We start from the raw sequence: 18,862 nt of genomic DNA on the forward strand, positions 1-18,862 counted from the left end.
GAGTAGAAAGCGTGGGACTTTAGCCGCTGACGTTTCCAGGAAGCCGTTTATGAAATCTGCAGCTCCGCTCAGCAGGAACGCTGCTGCGTTTAACGGGACCTGTAACGAATCAACGTGTTTTATCACAGCGGTGCGCAGCTTAGTAAAAGGACACGACGTGTTATATACTGTTATATAATCTGCCCTGGAGAACACTGTGATTATGTTGGGTTGCTTGTAGTTCTGCATATAGAGAAGGCAGCACTCCGGGTCGTCACCCGAGGTTAAAGCTGTCACAGTCACCACGTCTCTCTTTGGTCTCTTTGTGTAACATGTTGTATTTGGAGCTTCACCTATTCTGGGATGATTCCAGTGCTTGAAGCTACAGTCTGGCTGATGGCTGTCGGCAACTCTTTGCTCTGTTTATTTTAGGGTTGTTGTTATCCCTCCCCCACCCCCGACCACCTGAGCCAAGGTGTGTAACTGGGTGTGGGTCCCAATCAGCCAGAGTTTCGGGTGTGTTCGTTGTGAAACCTGGCCCCACCTTATCATGTGATGTCCTGAGGTCAGATGGCCCAGGATGTGAGTGGGCGTTAAGGTGTCTGGGAAGGATCTCAAAACTGGATTATAGATGGCAGAGAGTTGGTGTCGTAAACCCCGCCTCTGTTCAAAGATGGTCGCTCACAGTGGACATAGATGCTTCTTTCACTCCTCTTTCAAACCATCTGTCCTCTCTGTCCAAAATGTGAACATTGGCATCCTCGAAAGAGTGACCTTTGACCTTTAGATGCAGATGGACTGCTGAGTCTTGTCCTGTGGAGGTGGCTCTTCTGTGTTGTGCCATGCGCTTGTGAAGTGGCTGTTTGGTCTCTCCAATGTAGAGGTCTGAGCATTCCTCGCTGCACTGTACAGCATACACCACATTGTTAAGTTTGTGTTTTGGCGTTTTGTCTTTGTGATGAACCAGTTTGTGTCTGAGTGTGTTGCTGGGTCTGAAATGCACCGGGATGCTTGGAGAAAACTCCTGAGTTTCTCTGATACACCGGCTACATAGGGGATGATGCGTCTGTCTTCCTGATCCTCCCTCGCTGGTGTCTGATCTTCTTTTCTGTGCCTCTTTGCTGACTTTATAAAAGCCTCATTAGGATAACCGCATGTTTTAAGTGCTTCCTTTGTGAGATGGAAAGAAAATTGATCCTATTTTTAAATCGCCAGCATCAGACCTGGTCTCAAAAGGCCTGATATGAAGAGGGAAACACAAAGACTGTCAGCGTCCTGTCAGTGCGGTAAAGGTGGACATTTGCTGCTGTTTCCTTTCCTAAATCTCACTTTGTGCTCTTTGTCACTTTTACAGTAACACAGGAGCTTGTCTGATGCTGTCCTGTACTGGCACATGTGGGCTGCGCGGTTGCAGTGGGAGTGGGTGAATCAGTGACAGGATCTTGGACCTCTCAGGTCAATGATTCAAAGCATTATCTTTGGAGCCGCTGGGATGTTGCTTCACCACTTAAAGCTCCAGCTCTGCTGACACTTGGTCTCTTTGAGTGATGTTGCTTCAGTTATTATCCATCCCTGCGCTCGTCTTATCGTGTCAGCAAGATGCTAATGTGGAGCGTTTTCCTTTTGAGCTCCAAAATGGCTGCAGAAATATTTAGATATCCGTTTGCATGTAGCATTTCATCTGCAGCCAAGCTGTGTTTCTAAAAGAAACGGCCGCTTGATGCGATTTATCTTTGTGCTGATATCAGTGCAAGCTTTTCAAACGAGGGAAAACATCGGTCCGAGTGAAGGGCTGCAGTAACTTTCACAGCTAACGTGTTTCACATCACCAGATTTCTTTCTAAAAGGCCACATCAACTCTCAGCTGCTCCTCTGCCAACCGCGCCACGACGGCTCGTTTCCAACAACCATGGATGACGTTTAAATCCAATAATTGAAGCATGAGCGTCGCATGAATCTGCAGATTAATCTGCATTTGCACAGGAAAGCAGAAAACGAGACGTTACGCTGAACTGTAACATCGAGTGAGGCCTGGTTATTTAATGCCAGTTCATGTTTTCCAACCCACGAAAGATTCCTCGTTCAGTAACGATAAGAAGTTTAACAACAGAGGGACAGAGACGACACGTTTGAAACTGATAAGCAAACAAAATGGCAGCTGCACGCGCACGCACACACACACACACACACACACACACAGACACAGACACACACACACACACAGACACACACACACACACACAGACACACACACGCACACACACAGACACACACACACGCACACACACAGACACACACGCACACACACACACACACACGCACACACACAGACACACACACGCACACACACACACACACACACACAGACACGCGCACAGACACACACACACACACACACACGCGCGCACACACACACACACAGACACACACACAGACACACACACGCACACACACACACACACACACGCACACACACAGACACACACACGCACACACACACACACACACACACACAGACACGCGCACAGACACACACACACACACACACACGCGCGCACACACACACACACAGACACACAGATCTGTTGTCTTTCTTGTCCTGAGCACAGAGCTCGGTCTCCTCAGGCCGTGGACATGAAGCGTTACGTCACATGTCTACTGATTCGGTCGCCAACGACACGCCGTCTTTTCATAAAACACTTGATGGGTTGACCACATGTTCAAGCGTTTTATGTTTTTCTGACGTGATGTAAAAGAAGACGGTGGAGGATAAATACGTCAAAGCACAGCCAGAGCTGGGGGAGGGGGGGCAGCTGGTAATCATCGTGTGATTGGACGATGAAATATGCCGTTCCATCGGGGAACGGAAATAAGGGCGTCCTCGTACCTTTGCCTATTGTTACCATGGCGGCTCCATCCTAGTGTTGCTCCACGTGTGCACATGGAAATATGGATGTTCCATTAAACATTCATGGAAGTTGTGGCGTGTGGCAGGAAGTGGATAAATCCAGGTATTACTGTTCCACTGATCAGTGTGGTGCGCTCGGCCTACTGCCAGTGACGGCCACGCATCAGTCAGTCGCGCCATCACAGCAGCTTTTCTAGCGCCAGAACTCAACCCCGTCATCAGCACGTATGTATGGGTTTGTGTTTATCATGCTACAGCCTGCTCGTATGATTGTAATAACTCAAAGCGAACGTTTTCCCCTTTGAGCTCTCCATTTCCTGTTTCTTATCACCTTCTTCAGGTCAAAGGTCATACTGCTTACCATTTCGTGCCATAAATGTCAGCATCCTTGTAATATGTGATGACAAGGCAACAGAAACTCTTGGCCAAAGGTCACGTGGCTGTATGCAGGGACACAGCAGACGGAGACAGATGTGGCAGCTGATGGTTGTCGACTCAGTCCCTGCATTTGTTTGTGAATGAAACAAGGTTTTTATGGCGATGTTTGGTGTGCATGGGGAAGTATGGGCTTTGATTACATTCATCATGTCTTCAATATGTGCTGCATATGTTTGTAAAGACCGTGTGTGCTGTAACAATCCTGGGACAGTCTAACAGGAGGATCATATCGTATTATATCAGAGGACAGGTCTGCATTCCTCTGTTACTCCTGCAGCACGCTGCGTGTAGGGTAATTTCCAATAAACCAAGTTCAAAAAAGGGGAGTCTATGGCTGACGCGTGTTCCTGGTTTCCCAAAGAAATGCTTCCAGTTGCATTATGGTTTGAAGACTGTTTTATTTATTACAAACTGAGGATGTAGCAATGAACTCCTTCCAAAAAAAAAGGCATGAAAATTCCAAAAAATAGCAGTTATCCAATACTAGCTGTGTACACGGTCAGAAAACCGTGAGACTCCTAACATCTCTGTCCATGCTCCTCCCCTTCCCTCTCACACAGGGTTTCATGCTACTACTGCACTTATGTAATGAATCTATGAATAATAAAACAAACATGAACTCAATCGCAAATAAAATATAAAGCAGACGTCTGGCGCTTACATTACCGGCCCCTAATTGTTCTAATAATGTATTGCCTTAGAACAATTACCACATTTCTTAACTTTACAAACTTAATATGAACCACGTTTAGACATATCCAATGTTTAAACACATGACAAAATATTATTTATAGACAAATGAATTGTCCAATACTTTGCCAATCAGCTTTGCAAAGTATATTAAGGCTGGTTTCTGTCCATTTCCAAAAGAACAGGTGAAAAAGAATAAGAAAGAAAAGAAGGAAAGAGCCAGAGGTTGCTAGCACATGGCTCATCGTAGGGGCTTAGTCTTTACCACTAGCCCATTCAGATTCCACAAGCAGACAAATCTTGGTGATGGGTCTGTCCAAAACATTAGTCTTTGTCTTTATCCGTACTCGGCGAACGAGACCCTTCTTGTCTGGAACTGTTTTGATGATCTTTCCCATAATCCATGAATTTCGTGGTGCACAGTCGTCCACAAGAAGAACAACATCTCCTTCTGCAAAGTTTCTTGATGCTGTGGCCCACCGCTGACGTTCCTGAAGTTGAGGTAGGTATTCTTTAGTCCATCTCTTCCAAAATAGATTGGACATATATTGCACCTGTTTCCATCTACGTCGTGAGTAGAGGTCATTCTGGTCAAACAATCCTGGAGGCAATGAAGATTTTGTTTTCAACAACAAAAGATGATTAGGTGTCAGAGCCTCCAAATCATTTGGGTCGCTTGATGCCCTGGTGATTGGTCGGCTGTTGATGATCGACTCTGCCTCGCATAAGACTGTATGAAGGCATTCTTCTTCCAGAACTTGTTCTCTCACAGTAGAATTCAGCACCTTTCGTATTGATCTTATCAACCTCTCCCATGCTCCGCCATGATGTGAAGCAGTGGGAGGGTTAAATGTCCACTTAATTCCATGCTGTTGAAATAGATGCTGAAACGGTGAAGTGTTCCAGTCGGCGATTGCTTCCTTCAGCTCACGATTGGCAGCAACAAAATTTGTCCCATTATCTGAGCGAATCGCCTTCACTTGTCCTCTCCGTGCTATGAAGCGCCGGATTGCATTTATGCATGAATCTGTGTCTAATGATGAGGCCAGCTCTATGTGTACTGCACGAACCGCTAAACAAGTGAATATAACACCGTATCTTTTTAAGATGGTTCTTCCACGTCTTACTTCGAATGGGCCAAAGTAGTCTACACCAACCCGGGTGAAGGGTGGATCATCTGGCAACACTCGCTCTTGTGGAAGATCAGCCATCAGTTGTTTCCCAACTCTCCCATGCAGGCGACGACATGTCACACACTTTGCGATGATCTTTCTAATGGCTGTGTTGGCACTTGGGATCCAAAACTTCTGTCGCAATTCAGAGAGCATGTGATTGCGCCCTCCATGCCCAGTTTCTTCATGTATCTGTTGGAGGACTAAGTCAGAAATGTGAAAGTCTCTAGACAGGATAATAGGCTGCTTAGCGATTTCCGGCATAGCTGCCCAGCTCAATCTTCCACCAACTCTCAACAGATCTTCCTGTAGTACAGGGTTCAGTTTGTATAAATGGCTGTTGCGCTTCACACTTTGTCCCTTGTGAAGAGCTGAAACCTCTTCCGAGAATTTCTCCTTTTGGCAAAATCTGATTATATCGAGCTCTGCTTGATTCAGGTCTTCCACTGAAATTTGTGTAGGCTTAAAGCTTGTCCTGAAACTGTCAATCTGACTTTGCCTCAGCTGTCGATCATTGTCAAAGCTATTCTCCACACTGGTTACGCATAGCTCTTTACGTTTTTGACAGAGACTCCAAAGTAAGGCTTTAAGTTTCAGGAACCACACCACCGCTCTTTTCAACTTTGTCCATGATGAGAAGTAATTTATCAGTCTCTTGAATGGAGCAACATTTTCTTCCACCTCTATTTTGTTTACTGTGGCCTTCTTGATCTCAGGATCACCAGAAGTGATTTCCGGACAATTCAATGGAGTGTTAGGCCAAAACTCTACTGGACTGCGAAGAAAATCTGGCCCAGACACCCACGTTCTGTTCTTCATAAATTCATCTACTCTTTGCCCTCTTGAGGCGCAGTCAGCAGGATTCTTGTCTGTGCTGATGTGTTTCCACTGTTCCACATCAGAGCCTTTCAGAATAGCTGCAACTCTGTTTGCCACAAACGTACGAAAACGCGTGGTCTCATTCCGGAGATACTGGAGCACCACCGTACTGTCTGTCCAAAAAACTGATTCTGCAAGGTTCAGTTGTAGCTCTCTTCTCAGGACACTATCCATCCTAATGGCTACTGTAGCAGCAGTCAATTCCAGACGGGGTATGGTAGGAGGCCTGAGAGGCGCCACTCTGGACTTGCCCATCATAAATGCACATTGTGTCTCATTGCTCGTGTTACGCATGAGTAGGTAGCTGACTGAGCCATATGCATCCTCACTTGCATCTGCAAAGTGATGTAGTTGTGCAAATACATCATTTCCAAAATCTTTGGGCTTGAAACATCTTGCAACTGAGAAGTGTTCCAAAGCAGGAAGGCTGGTTAACCAGTCAGTCCACCGCCTCTTTATGTGCTCAGGTAAGTCGTCATCCCACCCGATCTTCAATCTGCACAATTCCTGCAGGATAATCTTTGCTGGCAAGACTGCTGGCGCCAAAATGCCTAATGGGTCATACACTGATCCAATGACAGAAAGAAGTCCTCTTCTTGTGAATGGGCGATCTTTGATGTTGATCTTAAATCTGAATGTGTCTGACTCAACACACCAATTGAGACCAAGGGCCCTCTCAAGTGGAAGTTTGCCATGATCCAGGTCCAGGCTTTTCATTTCTGCTGCCAGTTCAGACTTTGGGATGGAGTCAAGCACCTTCCTTCGGTTGCTCACCCATTTGTTGAGACGGAAGCCTCCGTTGGCACAGATTTTCATTAGATCTTGACACATTGATATAGCTGCCTCCTCCGTAGCGACAGACTTGAGACAGTCATCAACGTAAAAGTTCTGCAATACTGTTTGAACAACTTCAGCTCTGAACTGCCTACTCTGGTCTTCAGCACACTTCCTCAAAGCGAAATTGGCACAACTGGGTGAGGATGTGGCCCCAAACAAATGCACAGTCATCTTGTGCTCAGTCAAAGCTTGATTGCAGTCGCCACCTGTCCACCAGAGGAACCTAAGTAAGTCAGAGTCACCGTCAGGCACCTTCACCTGGTGAAACATTGCTTCAACGTCTGCCATAATTGCAACAGGTTCCTGTCTAAATCGTATGACAACACCAATGAGACTGCTGGTCAAATCTGGACCCTGAAGAAGTTGATCATTCAGGGATGTGCCCTGATAGGATGCTGCACAGTCGAACACAACTCTTAATTTCTGCTTCACAGGGTGGTACACGGCGTGATGGGGTATATACCACACTTTTCCTTCTTTGTGCGCCAGTTCATCATTTGACAGTTGTACTGCATAGCCCTTTTTAAGAAGGTCTTCCATGAAGTCTGTGTACTCTTGTCGGAAGCAGTCATTCCTGAGAAATTTAAGCCTCAAGTTACGTGCTCGTTGTTCAGCGACTGAGCGATTATTTGGCATGTTGACCAATCTGTTCTTCAGAGGTAGACATATTGTATAGTGGCCATCCATCAGTTTTGCAGATTCCATGGCCATGTCCATAAACTGATGGTCCTCTCTTGACATTTCCACTTCATCATGTTTTCTTCCCTCTGGAAAATCCACCATGAACTGTTGAAGCCACAGGTTCTCTAAACGGCTCACTGATATGCGGTTTGCATTAGCCTTGGCTGGGTTTCTCTTGTCTGCATGACAGCCAGTTTCTCTCAAAGGTCCATTCACAGTCCAACCTAGCTTGGTTCTTACAGCATACGGTCCATTACCTACACTGCTTACAACCTCCCATGGCTCCATTGCTTTAGGTACATTTGCTCCTATAAGCAATCCAATGTCAGTCTCAATTCGAGGCAGTTTTACTTCTTTAAGGTAAGGCCACTTTTCGAGATCTTTCTGTAGGGGTATGTTTTCTTTTCCTACAGGTATTGTCCTTTGTGTGAAGACATCTGGCAGATCAATAAAGTCGTCACCAGATAAACTACTGACCTCCAAGCCTGACACTACATGAGTACAGACAGGTTTCTCTTCATTCATAGTTTTCAGTAGTATGTCAGTTTTCCTTCCAGTGATCTTCAATTTGTCCATTAATGTCTCTGTACAGAATGTGGCAGAGCTTCCTGGGTCCAAGAAGGCGTAAGTCTGCACTACTACACTTCCCTTTTTGGCCTTGACCTGTACAGGAACTATTGCAAGTGTGCAGTCATCTTCCCCGGCCCCAGTTGGCCCACAATCCTCAGACTCTGCACAGACAAAGGCACTTAAGATTGTTTGACTTTCACTGTTCTTAGTTTTCTTCTCTGTGTCAGCGTCTGTGTCCCTTTTCTTGATATGCAACAATGTATGATGAGCAAGAGAACATACCTCACAGCTCACCTTTCTCTTACAAAGTTTGCTCATGTGACCTTGCTTCAAACAGCTAAAACACAGTCCTTTGCCTTTCAAAAATTCCAACTTTTCGTTGTGTGGCTTGCCCTTAAACTTACCACACAGGTCTATGATGTGCCCACCGTTACAGAACAGACATGCCTGTGGAGTGGGTTTCACATAATTTGTGTTTTCCATTGTCTTTGTGTCTTTCTCCTGAATGTCCAATGGTATGGCACTGGTGGTGAATGACTTCTTCATTACAACCCTTTTCTGATCCTTGTTACTGTTTTGTTTAATGGTGAATGGTTTAGCAGTGGTGCTATCCTTTATGTCACCAAAAACAGGGTGAAGTGCAATTTTGGCTTGTTTATTAATAAACTCCACCAAATCATTGAACTTGACTCGTCTGTCGCCTCGCTCTTGCATACCACACACAACAGATCTCCACCTTTCACGTAACTTGTATGGAAGTTTTGCTACAATGGCTTTCAGGCTTGCGACGTTATCAAGTTCCTCCATGTAACTCACTTCAGCCATGGTGTTACAGCAAGCTGTCAGAAAGAGTGAAAACGCATTTAAAGCTTCTGCATCTTCTGGCTTGATAGGTGCCCAGTTTGAGACCTTGTTCATGTAGGCTACAGCAACTTTGTAGTCATTTCCGAAATGCTCTTTGAGGAGCTGTTTAGCCTTGTGATAGCCTACATCTGGCTTCATATGAAGGCAGCTCTTTATTAGCTCTTTCGGCTGTCCATTAGTGAACTGCTCTAAGAAGTAGAGGCGATCCTTAGGACTTTCAGTGCGAGACTCTACTCCGTGCTCAAAGGCGCTTACAAATGTATTGTAATCTAGAGGATCACCACTGAAGGTAGGGATGTCTAAAGGTGGCAATGTCATCATTTTTTGTTGTTTCACCATCAGCTCTGTTATATTATTCTGACGTGTCATAACAGTACAGAGTGTTTCAACTGCTTGCTGATCTGCTGCAAAATCCACTCTAGACTGCTGCGTACCAATAGGGTGATTTTGTAAAGGCATGAATTCCCCATATCCATTTTCTGTGTTGGTGACTGGAGTTTGACTTACAGGTAATGGTATGAATCCAGAATCAATAGTCGTTGGGTATGCAGGACTCACATGTGACGAGCGCTCATTTTCAAAATTCTCTAATACCTTTATTTTAGCATCAGAGGCGGCAATAGCAATTTGCAGATCTAGCTGCTCTCTTTTTGCTTTCAACTCAGTTTCCTGTCGTTCAAGCTCTTGTTTTTGTTTGAGAGCAGTTGCTTGTGCAAGCAATGTGGCTCTCTCCATTTCAGCTTTGAGGCGTACTGAGGAAGCAGTGGACACTTGGCTCCCAACGGCTGACCTGCGCCTCCTGCCTTTACTGCTTAATGCAGCGGACATCACAGAAACACTGTCGGAAGGCTGGATGTCTGCATCACACTGTCTAGCTTGTTCTGTGCGCTCCTCAGCTGCTTTAACCCACGTTTCCACATGTTGCATAAATCCACGAATACGACTAGCATTAGGTTCATACCAAGAACTTTGGTCCTTTTCAAATTCTTCCTCATGCATTAATACTCTCAAACTATCATTTATCTTACACAGATCTCCATATGAATCTTGGTAGTCTAAACGCAATTTCTGTTTAACAGCATTCACGTTAGCATCATCTTCCATTAGCCGTTCGAGCTGATTAGCTTGGCTAGTTAGGTGGCCTAGCTTAGCCTTTCTAGACTGGGTCAACCTGTGCAGCTTTTCCTCGACAGCCTTTTCTGTCATTTTTGGTTCTCTTTTTCCACACACTAGTTCTTCATCACTCTCATGCATTATGACAAATTTCCACAGTAGCAAAGCTTGTTTTCACTGCTTACCGTGATTCTTCCTCCAAGTAGGCTATTGCCTTCAATCCACAGTGCACGGCGTTGCTAAACATGATCCTTTTCAGTATTCCTTTTCCCAAAAAAGGAGCAAGAAGGTTTTCTGACTAAATGTAGGGTAATTTCCAATAAACCAAGTTCAAAAAAGGGGAGTCTATGGCTGACGCGTGTTCCTGGTTTCCCAAAGAAATGCTTCCAGTTGCATTATGGTTTGAAGACTGTTTTATTTATTACAAACTGAGGATGTAGCAATGAACTCCTTCCAAAAAAAAAGGCATGAAAATTCCAAAAAATAGCAGTTATCCAATACTAGCTGTGTACACGGTCAGAAAACCGTGAGACTCCTAACATCTCTGTCCATGCTCCTCCCCTTCCCTCTCACACAGGGTTTCATGCTACTACTGCACTTATGTAATGAATCTATGAATAATAAAACAAACATGAACTCAATCGCAAATAAAATATAAAGCAGACGTCTGGCGCTTACACTGCGTAAGGATGCTTCACTGCAAAACAATATTATTTCATGCACTAACTGGGACACATGGTCCATGCACACTAGAAGACCTGCTGTAGACACGTCCCTGATTTATCAGCTCAGAAATTTACCGTCCTCACTAAACTCCTGACAGGCAGTGTACGAGTAATTAAGTATTTCTCAGATGGGCTGGCCAACATTTAATCAGATGGGACTCACCAGACAAACGTGTGTCCTCTGAGAGGAAACATTTCACGGCTCCTGGTTAAAGGTCATCACGGGTCACCGGTTTATGGGACCCATCTAAAGCCATTCAGTAAATGTACAAATACACATTATAGCACCACATCCAGTAGATCCAGCCAGACAAACAGATGTTTGTAAGTTAGCTCTAAATAAATATGCTTCATGTGCAGAATAATTCAGTTCAATCTCATTTATATACAAAATCATAACAACGGTGACCTTAAGGTGCTTTATATTGTAATGTCGACCCTACAATAACACACACAGAGAAAACCCCATCAGTCACATGACCCCCTATGAGCAGCACTTGGCGACAGTGGGAAGGAAAAACTCCTTTTTAACAGGAAGAAACCTGTGGTTGAACCAGGCTCAGGGAGGGGCGGGGCCATCTGCTGGCTTGGCGTGAGGGGAGGATCCCTGTTAATCAGTGCAAATACACATCAATAATTCAGTTTGCCTACCAGCCTGGCATTGGAGCGGATGATGCCGTCATTCACCTCCTACATCGTTCCCTCGCTCACCTGGAGACCGCTGGAAGCACTGTGAGAATTATGTTCTTTGATTTCTCCAGTGCCTTCAACACCATTCTTCCCTCGGTTCTAAAGGACAAGCTGGTGAACTCTGGAGTGGACCATCACCTCACTACCTGGATTTTGGACTACCTCACCGACCGACCACAGTATGTGAGGACTCAGGGCTGTGTGTCGGACAGGGTCGTCTGCAGTACGGGGGCCCCACAGGGAACGGTTCTGGCTCCGTTCCTCTTCACCATCTACACTGCAGACTTCTCCCACAATTCCACCCAGTGCTTCCTGCAGAAGTTCTCTGATGACTCTGCAATAGTCGGCCTCATCACTGATGGGGACGACAAGGAGTACAGAGGTCTGACCCAAGACTTTGTGGACTGGTGCCAGCTGAACTACCTCCAGATCAACGCCAGTAAAACCAAGGAACTGGTGGTAGACTTCCGCAGGCACAAGCATTCTCCACTGCAACCACTGAACATCCAAGGTATGGACATTGAGGCTGTGGACAGCTACAGGTACCTTGGTGTTCATCTGAACAATAGACTGGACTGGACTCATAACTCAGACGCCCTCTACAGGAAAGGGCAGAGCAGGCTGTACCTGCTGCGGAGACTCAGGTCGTTTGGAGTGGAGGGCCCACTCCTGAAGACCTTCTATGACTCTGTGGTGGCTTCTGCTATCTTTTATGGTGTGGTCTGCTGGGGCGGCAGCATCTCTGCTGGGGACAGGAAGAGACTGAACAGGGTGATCCGAAGGGCCAGCTCTGTTCTAGGATGCCCTCTGGACCCAGTGGAGGTGGTGAGTGACAGGAGAACGGCGGCTAAGCTGTCATCCCTGTTGGACAACGTCTCCCACCCCATGCAGCAGACTGTGACAGCACTGAGCAGCTCCTTCAGTGGGAGACTGCGGCACCCACGGTGTGGGACGGAGAGATTTCGCAGGTCTTTCCTCCCCACTGCTGTCAGACTCCATAATAAAGACTTTAACTGATCAAGCACACACATCCACACATGTGCAATAACACTAAGTGCAATAATCCTTCTGTCATCGTTGTATTTTTACTCAGTTGTATATAGCATTTGTATTTGTATTCTATTTTTATCTTATTGTATATTTATTTTATTTTATTCTACTGTATATAGTATATTATTTTATTCTATTCTGTACAGTTGTGTACTGTATTTATTCTTATTGTATCCTAATTTTTGCCTCATAACTTTTGCACTGTCCACTTCCTGCTGTGACAAAACAAATTTCCCACGTGTGGGACTAATAAAGGTTATCTTATCTTATCTTATCTTATCTTATAAAATATTACCACAATGTCACTGGCTGAAACAACTGCATCACACACTTGTTGTGTGGTCTGAACTGTAACTGCAGACCTTATTGTTTGTTCAGCATTAAAAATTCTCCAAGAGCCACAAACACCACAAAGACGAGAGGTCGAGTCCAGGTACGAGTGGAGGTGAGGTCTCACAGCGAGAGCAGACATGCTCGGCTGCGGCTCCTGTGCACGTTCACTGACCAGCATAAATGCAAAAAGGCTGCGCAGGTGGAAATAACCGGACTGTAAATACCAGAGAAGCTGTGCAGTGTAAAAAAGAGCTTATAGGTGTCAGGAACAGGTAGCAGGAGCTTCCTGGGCAGTAGATGCATTTACTGGATAATAGAATAAGTACATCAACATGTCGTCCTCCATTAAGTTTCTGCATCAAGCCTGCGTTCACTCAGTTACTGACTTTAATTCAGCTGCGATGAACCTGCCCACAGAATAACTGATTCCATATAAACAATTGTTAATGCGCAACATGAGCTCCGTCGGTGTTTTCCATCGCTCCCTGAGAAGATGGGAGCAAAGACGCCGCACGTGAGGCGCGTGATTGAGACGTAAAGTAAAAGGTCAGCGCGGCCTGCTCAAACTTCATTGCCTGACTTTAGTTATGTAGCGAGGCAGCCAGGCGATGGCGGCCTTTCTTCCCCCGACAAGTGCTTTTGAATCTGACTCGATTCAGACACGAAGCCCTGCGCTGACTGCTTTATGTAACCCAACACGGCCGTCGCTGACATGCAGGAGAGCGAGAAGAAAGGAAAAAGCACATCGGACACGTGTGTTGGCATTCAGCTGTGGTGCTTATGACACGTATATGATCTCTATCTGCCGCCCAGCGAGGCTTTAATGATTCAGAGCGTGGCATGCTGGGTAATATTGTCTTGGCAGTGAAAAAAAAGTGTCTTCATATCTCACATCCGCGCTGCAAGACCAGCAGATGTTGTTGTGAATGCCTCTGGACGCACGAGTGGGAGAGGCAGACGATGAGGGTACGGCGAGACCTCCGAGCAGACCGTTCGCTCCGTCACCAGGATGAAACGTCCAGGTGGGCGAACGCGTCAGTCTGAGGCACCGACCTTCACTGCTGACTCCATTCGCCGTCACCTGAACGTGTCTGGATCTGAGCTCTGCGGCCGTGCTGAATATTTTATCAGTTAAATTGATCCTGTTATGATGCTTGCATTAAGCTGGTAGATGTTGTTGTTTATATGGACAGTGCCCTGAGCTCTATATGTAAGACAAAGACCCCATAATAAAACAGCAGGAAGGGAAAACTCGCCTCCCACGGCCTCCCTGAGCCTGAGGATGGAAACGTCATCTATGGCACAACCATCAGTGACATCATGTGAGTGGCGAATGTGTAATATTTACTCTTCTTTTAGGTCGTTTGGCCAAATCAAAATAACGTGTCTGACTGGTTAACTGCTGAATGCTTTACTGTGTTTTCCTGGGCAGAGGACACACTCGGGTTTATTGTTGAGATGACTACCTGCTGATGCAGGAAACAGAAAACAGTCAGAGGAAACAACTCAGTGAACCCGAGGTCCATAAAACCAGCACGATGAGCTGGTTCCTCGCTCATCCTCAGCGGGTCCGGCCCTTCTGTCAGGTTTCATTCAGCCGATGTTAGTGCACTGAGGCTTTCTTCACACGTGGTCTTGTCTGTCCCTCAGGATGTGCGTGGATTCATTCTTCGTGACTTTGCCTTTGGGTCATAAAGGCCGACACCACAGTCGAGTTTCTGCTGAGCCAGAGTTACATGTAACTGCCTCGATTGGTCCTGTAGACATGTCCGCTGATAATCTCTCTCATGCTCATCTTTCATGCAAGCTTCTGGTAATTTTGCATCTGGATGTGTCCAGCTGTTTAGCCAGTGATACTAGCCTGTGGTGACCCGCAGAGGATTGCAGCTACAGGGGCACACGCTGTTTATTTCTCAGGCTGATCCTCTGAAAGTCCAGGAAGCCGGGATTCCTCTGCCCGTTCACTCCCCAACAAACAGACGATACTGCTGCATCCTCACAGTCCTCAGTTACACCGCCTGCAACAGCAAACAGAGGCCTGTGGAGGCAGCAGCTCCCACCTCCGGGTTTTTCTCTTGTTTACCTGACTTTCATGAACGTGCTCTCGTTACACTCAGGCCATTTGCTGCGTGCCATGCGCCTCTTGTTGCCTCTCTGGAACGCTCTTCACTTTTATTTGTGTGACTGCCGTTTTCTGGCGTAACAGTGAGGTGGGAGGTATTTGTCGCCTCCTTTGAGGCCCATCGTGATGCCCGTCGATGTGCATACTTGCGATTGAAAAATAAAGAGGACGTTTGCATGAACTAGTATTGAATTCAGTTCTTAGAAGCTCGATCTGATGCTGCAGTCGTGTTTCTCTGACGTCAGCCCGTTCCAGCTCATTAATTACTTTTCATATTTTGTTATATGTGTGTGTTCATGTATGTGGACTACACTACACACTACACAAACGCACACGGGGCATTCTTGCAGGCTGCGAGCGAGCAGCAGGTGTGTTTGTCATGAATCTGAAGGTAACATCACGTGTCCTCGTTTTCAGTTTGGCTCAGTAGTGCAGCTGAGATAGAGGCAAAAACATCACCAACACGGCAGGGACGATGTTAAGCTCAGAAAGTTGAGAATAATGATTTTAAAGCACGTCGAAAGATCGAGAAGGGAAAATATTCGCGGGGAGCTGTCAGCTGGTTTCATCTTGTTGTGCTCTTCTTTACATAAATAAAGACGTTTTCATCATAAACGGACGCAGAGAAAGGTCTGAGGTCAGGGGGAAAGGGATCACGCCACAGTGATGCTGTGAGTTTGAATCCTGCACAAGCTCACGGGTACGTTAGTTGACTCTGCAGTGGTCGCACACCAAATTATCCACGTTCTCCATTGTCCCGAGTCCGTTGATGCGACAGTCGACTGAGCCGTGTGCTGCACGCTGAATGCTTTGTGTTTTGCCTCTCTTCCAGCCTTCCCCGGACTCCCACTAGGATCTTCTCTTCCCTGTCGGAGACCTTCTCCACCCCCGACATCCAGCAGACATGGCAGATGATGCGGACATGCGCAATGAGCTGTCAGACATGCAGCAACGCGCTGACCAGCTGGCTGATGAGGTGAGAACACCGGACTTGCTGCATCACAGGCGTTTGCCTCGTGATGGCAGGTGCACGCTTACTGACTCGCTGAGGAGTCGCGTGGTGGTTGGAGACGCCGAGCACCTTTGTTTTATCACAACTTCAAACATACTGAAACTATGCAGCACAGTAAGAGGGTGCACTAATGAGCACATTATAGAGTGTGTGTGTGCGTGTGCGCGTGTGTGTGAGTGTGTGTGTGTGTGTGTGTGAGTGTGTGTGTGAGTGTGTGTGTGTGTGTGTGAGTGTGTGTGTGTGTGTGTGAGTGTGTGTGTGTGAGTGTGTGTGTGTGCGTGTGAGTGTGTGTGTGCGTGTGTGTCTTTGTGTGTGTGTGTGTGTGTGTGTGTGTGTGTGTGAGTGTGTGTGTGTGCGTGTGAGTGTGTGTGTGCGTGTTTCGCAGTTAGAGAGAGGGCAAGAGAGTGAGAAAGTCTCCATCATGGCCCACAGCTGATCAGCCCTCCAGCTTCACATATGACTCACTGTGGCACAGCTGAGCAGAATATTAAATACAAACACACACACAGACACACACACAGACACACACACAGACACACACACAGACACACACACACGCAGGAACGCAGGGCAAACACAAAATGGCGGCGCTGGAATAACAGTTTTGTGGCTTCTGTGAGCTTCAGCCTCCACAGTGATTCCAACAGATGGAAGCAAACGAGCGAGCTGATGCAGACGGATCAGAGACAGAATACAAAAAGGCAGAATCAGAAGAAGGAAAAAGAACGTGAGCCACGTGAAAAATGGCTGCTCGGTGTCAGATTTGTTTGTCTAACCGACACCCCCCACCCCTCAACCCCTACCAGCGCAGACGATGCGCTTGCAGCGAGCGCAGCGAGGCGGAGCTGCTGCCCCTGTGCAGCCTCACGCTCCTTAGAGAATGGGAGCCCCTGTTACACATCAGCCAGGAGCTAATAACAGACGTCACACAGCGATGAGGATTCTGCCTGCTGCTAATAACAAAGCTGAGTTATTTTGATCAATCAATGCTAACTTAGTAAAACAGACACAAATGCCCATCACGTGCTATAAGTGCTGCATTTCAGGACCTTCCAGGTCTTATCTTACATGTTCCCACAGCTCTGCAAGCTGTCGTGCCCCCCCCTCCCTCCCACTTCTGTTTAGCACCTGGGGATCTGTCGGCCCGAGAGCTGCCACCAGTGCCCTTCGAGGCCTTCCCTAAACCACAGCTCAATTCATGATTAAGCCATTTATCTACTAAGAAACACTGGCTAACTTAAAATGAGGGCCCAGCGAGTGAAATGATTATATGAAAGACAGAATGCTGTCTGACGCTGCCCCTCATTTCTTGATATTTTATTTCCAAGGAGTTTAAAAACTATCTGCAGCAGATGAACCTTAGAAACAGGAAATAATCCAGGAAAGACGCGACAGAGGACCTGAGAGATGCTTTTGGGTCTTCTGGTGATTTATCCACTGTTTCCCACAGAAATCGTCTCAGCTGAGGGGCGGCTGTTCTGCCACATCACACAAGAACTGGACTGAAAATCTGTGGCAGCAGCTACGATGGAGTGATGACATTTTAGCTCAAATTATCGTCAGTGTGTATAAGGTCAGGAAAAGGTACAACACTAAAACGTAGAGGCTCCGTGTCTTTTTGGGGCTGTAGTGTTGCAGGTCTGTAAAGTGTCCGATTAACATCAGCTTCGTTTTTCACTTAATTTTTAGCCTGGAAATCTGAAGCACACTGCCGAAGCAGTGAAAGCAAACATTAAAACAAGTGTGGGCTCATCTTCACTGTAGCCGGGTCCCAATTTCCCAGACAAATATAAAGAAACGAGAGGGGCGGCTCTAGACTTTTGTGCCGTACTCTAAACTTAGAATAAGTCACCATTTCCATGTGTTACAGTCAGAGCTATGCAGTCCTGCGTGCACACAGTCCATCTCTGCGAGTTCATGTTGAGTTCACGTCGATAATCGTTCAGGGATTGATCCTGTTTGCGGCTGCTGATTGTTCTGATCGGCTCCATTTAGTTTCACACACACTCGCTTATGTTCAGTCGAACGAATGCGCACAACCACATTGAGTTGTTGTGTAAATAAGATTTAACAGGAACACAACAGTCAACAGAACCTGTTGTGTCCACCTGCAGCATGGCTGTGAGAGGGTGCAGAGCAGAGCAGTTACCACGACAGCAGATATGACAAAGCCTGGAAAAGCATGGAAGGTGGTGGTGGGTTGCAAAGAGGCTTGCAGATGTGCAGCAGCTGTGGGCAGACTTTTTAGACTTTTGCATTAATGGAAAATCAAAGGCTGATGGCAGTGAGAGCAGCTGACCTGCCAGTCCTGCAGGTAAGCTTGGCTTCATGGCCGGTCTGGTGCGATGCTCAGGTTATTGGCCATCACATGAAAAACTGCACATAACATGAAAACCAAAACTTTCCAAGCTTCTTGAATCTGAATTGTTTCTTTTATTTGTCCGCAGTCACTGGAGAGCACTCGCCGTATGCTGCAGCTGGTCGAAGAGGTAAGAAAAGTCCTCTAAATGTTGGTGTATGAGTTTGATTTATAGCCAACAATAATATTTAAAAATGTGTGTCAACAACAAACGAAAATAAATGATACTGAATCGCGTCTCGCGGTGTTACGTGTGCAGGACGAGCTGCTGTTTTGCAGCACAGATCATTTCCTGTGCCGACACTCGGATATAAGCAGGGCAGAGGAGACTTCAGGGTTAGTCGTGTGAATATTACAACGATGTCGTTTTGCTCCTGTGTTGCAATGTTGTTACTGTTACTAAAACCTTCATTTTCAGTAATCTGGGAAGGGAGGAGTGT

The 18,862-nt window shown here is 46.4% G+C and overlaps 1 protein-coding gene across 1 annotated transcript in view; it reads left to right on the forward strand.

Moving 5' to 3' along the window:
- The window catches only part of snap25a (synaptosome associated protein 25a), a 41,634-nt gene that overhangs the window by 7,268 nt on the left and 15,504 nt on the right, over positions 1 to 18,862 (forward strand). The window contains exons 2-3 of the mRNA XM_086264574.1: positions 15,884 to 16,027; positions 18,511 to 18,552. Coding sequence (XP_086120700.1) covers positions 15,956 to 16,027; positions 18,511 to 18,552 — 114 coding nt within the window. The 5' untranslated portion in view covers positions 15,884 to 15,955. The remainder of the gene's footprint in view (positions 1 to 15,883; positions 16,028 to 18,510; positions 18,553 to 18,862) is intronic.

Source organism: Aulonocara sp. 'chitande type north' Nkhata Bay, linkage group LG15 (genome assembly GCF_057382095.1).
Source record: "Aulonocara sp. 'chitande type north' Nkhata Bay isolate Kocher_YH1m ecotype deep benthic linkage group LG15, A_spYH_male_GT1.1, whole genome shotgun sequence".
Classification (NCBI taxonomy): domain Eukaryota; kingdom Metazoa; phylum Chordata; class Actinopteri; order Cichliformes; family Cichlidae; genus Aulonocara; species Aulonocara sp. 'chitande type north' Nkhata Bay.